Below are 11273 nucleotides of genomic sequence, written 5' to 3'. Positions count from 1 at the left end.
AGAATAGAGCTGTGCTGACATGTTCCAGCAGGCAGAGAGCAATACTGTCATGCCTCATAGACTCCCAGCTTTATAGTGAACACACTGTTATCCGGCAGACTAAAGATAAGCTTCATCACAAGGCCTTGTGCTGAAATGTCCCCATTAGACAGTTTCAGCTATATCCTTTGTTCTTGTTTATTTTGTTGTTGTTATCACCATGGAAAGCGTTTGATGGACATGTCTGTGAACCAGTGATATCTCTCTTTACAGGCAGCCTGGGGGCGGATACTGAGGAGCGGTTGGTGGAGCACCTGTTAAACCCCATCCACTATAACAAACTGATCCGCCCAGCGACCAATGGCTCGGAGCTGGTGACGGTTCAGCTGATGGTGTCACTGGCCCAGCTCATCAGCGTGGTGAGCGTGTGTGTGAGTGTGTGTGTGTGGGTGTGTTTGTGTGTGGTGAATCATACTCTGTCTCTAACCCACCCACCTCAGAAAATAACCCCCCCACCCTCTTTCTATTGCAGCATGAGAGAGAGCAGGTCATGACCACCAACGTATGGCTCACACAGGTTAGTTACACTGTTTTCACCTCTCTCTCCTTATCCCTCTGTCTTCACCTCTCTCTCCTTATCCCTCTGTCTTCACCTCTCTCTCTCCTTACCCCTCTGTCTTCACCACTCTCTCCTTATCCCTCTGTCTTCACCTCTCTCTCCTTATCCCTCTGTCTTCACCTCTCTCTCCTTATCCCTCTGTCTTCACCTCTCTCTCCTTATCCCTCTGTCTTCACCTCTCTCTCCTTATCCCTCTGTCTTCACCTCTCCTTACCCCTCTCTCTTCACTTCTCTCTCCTTATCCCTCTGTCTTCACCTCTCTCCTTATCCCTCTGTCTTCACCTCTCTCTCCTTATCCCTCTGTCTTCACCTCTCTCTCCTTACCCCTCTGTCTTCGCCTCTCTCTCCTTACCCCTCTGTCTTCACCTCTCTCTCCTTATCCCTCTGTCTTCACCTCTCTCTCCTTATCCCTCTGTCTTCACCTCTCCATATCCCTCTGTCTTCACCTCTCTCTCCTTACCCCTCTATCTTCACCTCTCTCTCCTTACCCCTCTGTCTTCCTCTCCCTCCTTACCCCTCTATCTTCATCTCTCTCTCCTTATCCCTCTGTCTTCACCTCTCCTTATCCCTCTCTCTTCACCTCTCTCTCCTTACCCCTCTATCTTCACCTCTCTCTCCTTACCCCTCTGTCTTCCTCTCCCTCCTTATCCCTCTGTCTTCATCTCTCTCTCCTTATCCCTCTGTCTTCACCTCTCTCTCCTTATCCCTCTATCTTCACCTCTCTCTCCTTACCCCTCTGTCTTCCTCTCCCTCCTTATCCCTCTGTCTTCATCTCTCTCTCCTTATCCCTCTGTCTTCACCTCTCTCTCCTTATCCCTCTGTCTTCACCTCTCCATATCCCTCTGTCTTCACCTCTCTCTCCTTACCCCTCTGTCTTCACCTCTCTCTCCTTATCCCTCTGTCTTCACCTCTCTCTCCTTACCCCTCTGTCTTCACCTCTCTCTCCTTACCTCTCCTTATTCCAACAACATCAGACAAGATAATTACCATGCCTTTCTAAATGAACATTATTGACATTTAATGAAGCATGTTTGAGGATGTACCATGGTATATAAATGCGTTGTTATGTCAATACCCGACTTCATTAAATGTACATTTAAGAATGAATGCAAGGATGCTCTCCTTTCTGTTAATTGATAACTCTGTGAATTGCATTGCGCAAGAACACGTTTGTTCATTCTGCCGCTAAGTTAGGAATAGGCATGGGCAAGCAATCCAATCTGAACCAGTAGGGGGATGAAAATACCTGTCCCTGTATCAGTCTCCTACAACTAAACTCAGACATTCTGATCATTCAATGGGAACATGAACACATTACCAGAGTTTCCCAGTCAGGTTCTTTCAAAGTTCCCCCCAGATCTTTCCAGGAGTGTTGCAGTACAGTACAGTACATTGCTACCCAGCATCTCATTGCAGTATGTGGCAGAGAGAGACACAGTTCTGTGAAGGGTATTGTTGTGAGGGACTAATCCTGCCATGCTCCTGAGCTCTGACTCTCTTATACCCGCTCTGTGTGTCTGCAGCTGGGGCCAGCAATACAACGTACTGCCCACTGGACAGGTTCACACACACACAGCTGTAAATGCACCAATGTGTATAAATCAGTTATGAACAAACCAGCTGGAAACCTGTTTGTGTGTGTCTGCTTGTGTGTACGTATGTGCATGTGTGTGTGTGTGATTGATGGTCTGTAGTTGAACAGAGAATGAGCATCAGTGTTTTATGAGGCCCTTGGTCGTAGCCAAGAGAAGATGCCAAGGACACCAGTCCTGAGCCAAGAGAGCCACTGCTATCACTTTCACCACCATTATGGCTCTGAAAGCCCTATGACATCACAGTTACAGAACCACCATTCTGGCTCAGATAATACCACAACACATCACTGTTTCACAGAACCACCATTTTCAAGTCGTATAGCCTCTGGCATCATGGCCATTATGGCTCTACATGGCATATACTGTAACAATAACAGTTACAGAGCCCCCATTGTAAATGGCTATTAAGGTTCTTCTACTGCCCTAACAGCCATAGAGTCACTGCTATCTGGGCCATTATGGCTCCTAATAGAGCACAGTTACAGGGCTACTACCATCAATGTCATAGAGGCTACGCGATTATGGTTCATAATACAGCACAGTTACAGGGCTACCACAATCAAGGTCATAGAGGCTACACCATTATGGTTCATAATACAGCAAAGTTACAGGGCTACCACAATCAAGGTCATAGAGGCTATGCCATTATGGTTCATAATACAGCACAGTTACAGGGCTACCACAATCAAGGTCATAGAGGCTACACCATTATGGTTCATAATAAAGCACAGTTACAGGGTTACCACAATCAAGGTCATAGAGGCTACGCCATTATGGTTCTAAATGCACACTAAGAGCATGTCAGTGACTGACCCACACTCACACACCTTCAATCATGTGTGCCTGGGAGGCAAACTCTCACACACAGATGCCCAGACACACATACATGCACACGTACTCGCAGTCACACACACCGTCTGGATACCTCCTTGGCAGGCTGCCATTTCAATCAGGATGATTAGATGTGTGTTTATGAGTGTTTTTAACTGACTTACTATAGGGTCATGGTAGACATCAGTGCTTCTGTCTTACATTTCTAATTAATAGAGCTGAGCTATTACACTGTTCCTGGACAGGACAGTAAAGGTCTCTATGGGAAAATATTTACATAAAGATCATTATGGAAAGTAAAGATGCATTTCGCTGAGCGCTATTTCAAAAGTGAAGCTCACAGCAATTGTTTGTGGGTCTCACACTCTTCTATGACTCTTGATTGGTCACTAACTCTGTTCTCTGCTCTATGATTGGTTACTAACAATCTTCTCATCTGTGTGATTGGTCACTAACTCTCCTCTCTGCTCTGTGATTGGTTACAAACAATCTTCTCAGCTGTGCGATTGGTCACTAAATCTGTTCTCTGCTCTGTGATTGGTGTCCAGGAGTGGCAGGACTACCGTCTGACGTGGGTCCCTGAGGAGTTTGATGGCATGGAGAAGGTCAGACTGCCTTCCAAACACATCTGGCTGCCCGACGTTGTACTGTATAACAAGTGAGTTACACACACACAATGGAAATACTATTTTAATCCACAAATCACATTACAGTCAAGAAGGATCCAAACATTTTAAAGACATTTCTGGACACTTGTGGATACAGAAAGCACCTTCTTCTCCAAACAGCTAAGCTGCCCATGCTGCTGACACAGAGCAGTACTTCGCTAGCTGCTTTGCCTTTGTCCTATGCAGGCCGGCAATCTGGAGGCCACGTACTGTCAGCCTATGTACACTACCAGTCAACAGTTTGGACACACCTACTCATTCAAGGGTTTTTCTTTATTTTTACAAATGTTTACATTGTAGAATAATAGTGAAGACATCAAAACTATGAAATAACACAATGGAATCATGTAGTAACCAAACAAGTGTTAAATAAATCAAAATATATTTTATATTTGAGATTCTTCAAATAGCCACCCTTTACCTTGATGACAGCTTTGCACACTCTTGGCATTCTCTCAACCAGCTTCATGTTGTAGTCACCTGGAATGCATTTCAAATTAACAGGTGTGCCTTCTTAAAAGTTAATTTGTGGAATTGATTTCCTTCTTAATATGTTTGAGCCAATTAGTTGTGTTGTGACAAGGTAGGGAGGGTATACAGAATATAGCCCTATTTGGTAAAATACCAAGTCCATATTATGGCAAGAACAGCTCAAATAAGCAAAGAGAAACGACAGTCCATTACTTTAAGACATGATGGTCAGTCAATACGGAAAGTTTCTTCAAGTGCAGTCGCAAAAACAAAAAGCGCTATGATGAAACTGGCTCTCATGAGGACCGCCACAGGAATGGAAGACCCAGAGTTACCTCTGCTGCAGAGGATAAGTTCAATAGAGTTACCGGCCTCAGAAATTGCAGCCCAAATAAATGCTTCACAGAGTTCAAGTAACAGACACATATCAACATCAACTGTTCAGAGGGGACTGTGTGAATCAGGCCTTCATGGTCAAATTGCTGCAAAGAAACCACTACTAAAGGACACCAATAATAAGAAGAGACCTGCTTGGGCCAAGAAACACAAGCAATGGACATTAGACTGGTGGAAATCTGTCCTTTGGTTCATTGTCCTGTTTTTCAACAGGACAATGAACCAACACACCTCCAGGCTGTGTAAGGGCTATTTTACCAAGAAGGAGAGTGATGGAGTGCTGCATCAGATGACCTGGCCTCCACAATCCCCCAACCTCAACCCAATTGAGATGGTTTGGGATGAGTTGGACAGCAGACTGAAGGAAAAGCAGCCAACAAGTGCTCAGCATATGTGGGAACTCCTTCAAGACTGTTGGAAAAGCATTCCAGGTGAAGCTGGTTGAGAGAATGCCAAGAGTGTGCAAAGCTGTCATCAAGGCAAAGGGTGGCTATTTAACACTTTTTTGGTTACTACATGATTCCATATGTGTTATTTCATCGTTTTGATGTCTTAACTATTATTCTACAATGTAAAAAACATAGTAAAAATAAAGAAAAATCCTTGAATGAGTAGGTGTGTCCAAACTTTTGTCTGGTACTGTACATGGCCCAGACTCCCAAATATCAGTGCCACAAGTTTGCACTGATAACCAACAAGGGGCTAGTGCTTCAGCAACTTGTCAGCAAATGTCTGCTCCATGTAGGAGTCAAAAGAGCAACCAACTTCCACACACACACACAGTACAGTACAGCAGTGTTTCTCAACTCCAGTCCTCTAGTACTCTATCTTATTGTTGTGTCTTAACCCTGTGTAAGCTATCTTATCAGTGAAAGTGATCTGTCTGGCCTCGATCTCCTCTTTCTCTAATGCCATCTTACACTGATTAACCAACCGAATGGGGCTAAATGTGTCTACTTACCCCCTCAACCACACTCACTCCCAACACATTAACACTGTCAGTCACAAACTAATGGGTTCCATTGATTTCATTTCTTACGAAGGGAGTCAGTATCTTGATCTTCCTCCTGTGCTCCTTTTCTGTGTTCTCTACCTGAGTTATTTGACCTGTTCTCTACCTGAGTTATTTGACCTGTTCTCTACCTGAGTTATTTGACCTGTTCTCTACCTGAGTTATTTGACCTGTTCTCTATCTGAGTTATTTTACCTCTTCTCTACCTGAGTTATTTGACCTGTTCTCTACCTGAGTTATTTGACCTGTTCTCTACCTGAGTTATTTGACCTGTTCTCTACCTGAGTTATTTGACCTGTTCTCTACCTGAGTTATTTGACCTGTTCTCTACCTGAGTTATTTGACTTGTTCTCTACCTGAGTTATTTGACTTGTTCTCTACCTGAGTTATTTGACCTGTTCTCTACCTGAGTTATTTCACCTGTTCTCTACCTGAGTTATTTGACCTGTTCTCTACCTGAGTTATTTGACTTGTTCTCTACCTGAGTTATTTGACCTGTTCTCTACCTGAGTTATTTCACCTGTTCTCTACCTGAGTTATTTGACCTGTTCTCTACCTGAGTTATTTGACCTGTTCTCTACCTGAGTTATTTGACCTGTTCTCTATCTGAGTTATTTTACCTCTTCTCTACCTGAGTTATTTGACCTGTTCTCTACCTGAGTTATTTGACTTGTTCTCTACCTGAGTTATTTGACTTGTTCTCTACCTGAGTTATTTGACCTGTTCTCTACCTGAGTTATTTCACCTGTTCTCTACCTGAGTTATTTGACTTGTTCTCTACCTGAGTTATTTGACTTGTTCTCTACCTGAGTTATTTCACCTGTTCTCTACCTGAGATATTTCACCTGTTCTCTACCTGAGTTATTTCACCTGTTCTCTACCTGAGTTATTTGACTTGTTCTCTACCTGAGTTATTTCACCTGTTCTCTACCTGAGTTATTTCACCTGTTCTCTACCTGAGTTATTTCACCTGTTCTCTACCTGAGTTATTTCACCTGTTCTCTACCTGAGTTCTCTTGAGTTGTCCTAGCAGTGGCAGGAAGGATGATGTTCACCTGAGCAGTGACCAGCATGTTTATATAAGGAGGCGTGTGCTACCTTATATTCCTGATACGCATCACACCCTCATCTGTCTGACCTTCTCCATCTCTCTGTAGTCAGAATGTGTGTGTGTGTGTGTGTGTGTGTGTGTGTGTGTGAGTGTGTGTGTGTGTGATATCTTCCGTGGTCATCTTACCCGGTTGTCTGTAACAGTAGTCTTACCTGTCCTGCCCCTGTCACCCAGTCCTGTCTGTGTGAGATGTGTGGCTGAAGCTGTGTGTGTGATAAAGGATCTGTAGTGAGACTGGAGGAAATCTAATGAGACACACAGAGAGCTGAAGTTACATTTACCCCCATTTACAGGAGAAAAACGATGTCTTGCTCTTTTCTGCTAATTTTAATCTGTATTTATTACTAATTTGTTTTCAAAGATGTGATAGAATTGAAAGGGCATGCATTTTATATACTGTATTTTAATATGTAAAATCCTTCCAATGGTGTAATGTTGTCTCTCTCTCCATCCCTCCTTCCTTAGTGCTGATGGTATGTACGAGGTGTCCTTCTACTCTAACGCGGTGGTCTCCCATGACGGCAGTATCTTCTGGCTGCCTCCAGCCATCTACAAGTCAGCCTGTAAGATCGAGGTGAAACACTTCCCCTTCGACCAGCAGAACTGCACCATGAGGTTCCGCTCCTGGACCTACGACCGCACAGAGATCGACCTGATCCTGAGGTCCGACGTGGCCAGCATGGACGACTTCACGCCCAGCGGAGAGTGGGACATCATCGCCCTGCCGGGGCGTCGCAACGAGAACCCTGCCGACCCCACCTACGTAGACATTACCTATGACTTCATCATCCGCAGGAAACCTCTGTTCTACACCATCAACCTCATCATCCCCTGTGTCCTTATCACATCTCTGGCTATCTTAGTGTTCTATCTGCCCTCTGACTGTGGAGAGAAGATGACTCTGTGTATCTCTGTCCTGCTGGCCCTGACTGTGTTCCTCCTGCTGATCTCTAAGATTGTCCCTCCCACCTCCCTGGACGTTCCTCTGGTCGGGAAGTACCTGATGTTCACCATGGTCCTGGTGACTTTCTCTATTGTCACCAGTGTGTGTGTTCTCAACGTGCACCACCGCTCCCCTACCACACACACCATGCCCCCCTGGGTCAAGCTGGTGTTCCTCAACAAACTGCCTGCGCTGCTCTTCATGCGCCAGCCCCGGAACAGCTGCGAGCGCCAGAAGCTGCGGCAGCAACGGAGGGGCCAGGAGCAGAGGGAGAGGGGCAGAGATGGGGGCTCCGCCGGGGGGCTGATGGTGGGCCTGGGGCTGGGGGGCGAAGGGGGTGGCACGGATAACAACGACCCCTGTACGTGCTACGTGAACCGGGCGTCCGTGAAACAGTTTGTAGGGGAGCTGGGAGGGGGCGCAGGGGGAGGGGGGTCGATGGAGGGGCTGAATGGGCTGAGGGAGGGCAGGGAGGGGGGGCAGGGGAACCGGCCTCGTGGGAAACAGGGAGGGGGGGGCCCAGCCCTGACCCAGGCCGTGCTAGGACAGGCCTGCCCTGGGTTCGAGGAGGCTGTCGACGGGGTCCGCTTCATCGCCAACCACATGAAGAGTGAAGACGACGACCAGAGCGTGAGTAACATAGAAATACACCCTTTATTCACCATTCACTACCACTATATATCACATTATAGATCTGATCTATTGACCCTGTTCTGCCATACACATCATATAATGTTACTCACACTAGGTCTAGAAGGCCATATATCTAAACTTATTCACAGCAGATAGGCCTGTTTCTATTCATGGATTGCACGTTTCGTGACAATATTGTTTTGAACATTCGTTTTAGGACTGATTTAATCTAAAGTGCATTACAGTGGCCTGGAAATACAATGACATTTCAAAAGGAAGCAAATAATTAGAAGGAAGACATTTTGACATCATGTTGATGTCGCCAGATTGACTGCAGTATAATGTTAGCTAGCTTGCTAAGATTGAGGGGAGACCCGCGGATTTGAACTAGCTAACGTTAGCATTGCTAGCTATTTTTAACAAACCTTGCTAGCTAATGACAACATCTGTTTAAAGGAAATATGACGACATGATAATGATGGCAAAGTTGTGTCCTACTAAATATTTGCCCACTTTAGCGATCTAATCGTATTTCCAGGCCACTATAGTGTAATTTAGATGAAACAGTCATTAGCCTCCGTTCAGAATGACTGGGCTTATCACGATTTTTGGGCACCACAATGGTAGGGGAACGTTCATAACAGCGGCATGCCGCGACCGAGTGACGGGGGTGCAACCTATGAATAGCTACCACCTACTGCTACAATCTAGGGAGAATGACTATGGGTGAATGGTTATGAATTCATGGGCTACACTTGTTCTGCTCTGAATATTCAACATACAGTTTTATTCTTAGCTACTGTATGACATCAGCATTGTGAGTGAATAAAACAGGGCTCACCCTACGTAGGAGTAGAGGAGTAGAAAGAGAGGAGGATGAATGACGGAGGGGGGGATTTTTCCTTCGGTGGGCAGGGAGAGGGAGGGAGGAACATTCTCCTGGAATGAGAGACCCTAACATAGTGAATTAACAGTCCTCGTAATTCTGTCCATCAGCGCCACTCATCATCTCCATGGTTACCGCCCTTCTCCATGCCGACCGCTTTTAAGACCCACCTCATCCTTCTTTCACTCCATGTCCTCCCTCCTGCCCTCTTCAAGTCATCATCCAGGTCCTCCCTCCCCTTCCCTGCAGTACTCATCCATCTCTTATTCCCCTACACCCGGTCTCTCTTTCTCTCTCCCCTCTCCTCCCCCTCTTTCAGTGTCAGACCTCATCAGAGCTCTGTGGTGGAATCCAGTCTCTACTCACATTAACCTTTCAACTCTTCCTCTCACCCCCCCCTTTAATTGGTGAGGGGGAGGGAAGGAGAGAGAGAGAGAGAGAGAGACACAAGGAGAGAGAGGAAGAGAAGAAAAGAGTGCTGTGTATCCCTTCATCGTCTACAGTGCCTTCAGAAAGTATTCACCACTTGACTTTTTCCACATTTTGTTGTTACAGCCTAAATTTAAAATGGATTGAATTGAGATTTTGTGTCGTCACTGGCTTGCACACAATACCCCATAATGTCAAAGTGGAATTATGTTTTTAGACATTTTTACTAATGAATTAAAAATGAAAAGCTGAAATGTCTTGAGTCAATAAGTATTCAACCCCTTTGATAAGGTAAACCTAAATAAGTTCAGGAGTAAACATTTGTTCAACAAGTCACATAATAAGTTGCATGGACTCACTCTATGTGCAATAATAGTGATTTTTGAATGACTACCCCACACATACAATTATATGTAAGGTCCCTCAGTCGAGCAGTGAATTTCAAACACAGATTCAACCACAAAGACCAAGGAGGTTTTCCAATACCTCGCAAAGAAGGGTAGATGGTTAAAAATAAAAAAAGCAGACATTGAATATCCTTTTGAGCATGTAAAGTTATTAATTACACTTTGGATGGTGTATCAATACGCCCAGTCACTACAAAGATACAGGCGTCTTTCCTAACTCAGTTGCCAGAGAGCAAGGAAACCTCTCAGGGATTTTACCATGAACCCAATGGTGACTTTAATACAGTTACAGAGTTTAATGGCTGTGATATGAGAAAAATTAGGATGGATAAAAAACATTTTAGTTTCTTCACAATACTAACTTAGATGACAGAGTGAAAAGAAGGAAGCCTGTACAGAATAAAAATATTATGACCTGACCAAGATAAAGCAAAGCATATACACTGGAGTTGCTTACCAACACAACATTGAATGTTCCTGAGTGGCCTAGTTACAGTTTTGACTTAAATTGACTTGAAAATATATGGCAAGACTTGAAAATGGCTGTCTAGCAATGACCAACAACCAACTTGACAGAGCTTGAAGAATTTTTAAAAGAATAATGGGCAGATATTGTACAATCCAGGTGTGCAAAGCCCTTAGAGAGTTACCCAGAAAGACTCACAGCTGTAATCACAGCCAAAGGTGATTTTAACATGTATTGACTCAGGGGTGTGAATACTTATCTAATCAAGAGACTGTATATTAGTGTTTTATTTTCCATAAATACAATTATTATTATTTATTTTTTACTGTGACTTTACAGAGTATTTTGTGTTGATCGTTGACAACAAAATGACAATTAAATCCATTTGAATCCCACCTTGTAACACAACAAAATGTGGAAAAAGTCAAAGGGTGTGAATACTTCCTGAACGCATTCTACTTTTATAAACCTCTGCCTACCCCCTCTTCAGGTGAGCGAGGACTGGAAGTATGTTGCGATGGTGATTGACCGTCTGTTCCTGTGGATCTTTATAATCGTGTGTGTGTCCGGAACGGTCGGGATGTTCCTCCAGCCACTGTTCCAGAACTACACTGCCAAGACCATCACCAACACCAACGGCTGACCAACCAGGTGCCCTGCAGCCTCGATGGACACCACCCCCAACCAATCAGCACAGCAGGACAGGGGCAGGAGGGCGGGACCAACCCAGAGGGGGAAGTGGGTTTTATTAAGTCTGTGGACAGCAGCCACACCTGTTAACCTTTATGGCCTTTCTACTGAACTGTTCTGAACTGAAGAACTAAACT

At 44.7% G+C, this 11273-nt stretch overlaps 1 protein-coding gene across 1 annotated transcript; it reads left to right on the top strand.

Moving 5' to 3' along the window:
* Nucleotides 1-257: 257 nt before the first annotated feature.
* Nucleotides 258-11089, top strand: chrnb2 (cholinergic receptor, nicotinic, beta 2; the record flags this gene model as incomplete). The annotated part of the gene is made up of 5 exons (XM_084189175.1): nucleotides 258-398; nucleotides 512-556; nucleotides 3573-3682; nucleotides 7148-8255; nucleotides 10937-11089. Exons 1-5 carry the CDS (start codon nucleotides 369-371, stop codon nucleotides 11087-11089), a joined length of 1446 nt encoding a protein of 481 aa, XP_084045301.1. The 5' UTR covers nucleotides 258-368.
* Nucleotides 11090-11273: the final 184 nt, after the last annotated feature.

This window comes from Coregonus lavaretus, assembly GCF_964263955.1.
Source record: "Coregonus lavaretus genome assembly, contig: HAP1_SCAFFOLD_6816, whole genome shotgun sequence".
Taxonomy (NCBI): Eukaryota; Metazoa; Chordata; class Actinopteri; order Salmoniformes; family Salmonidae; genus Coregonus; species Coregonus lavaretus.
This window is presented reverse-complemented; position numbering and strand designations above follow the sequence as displayed.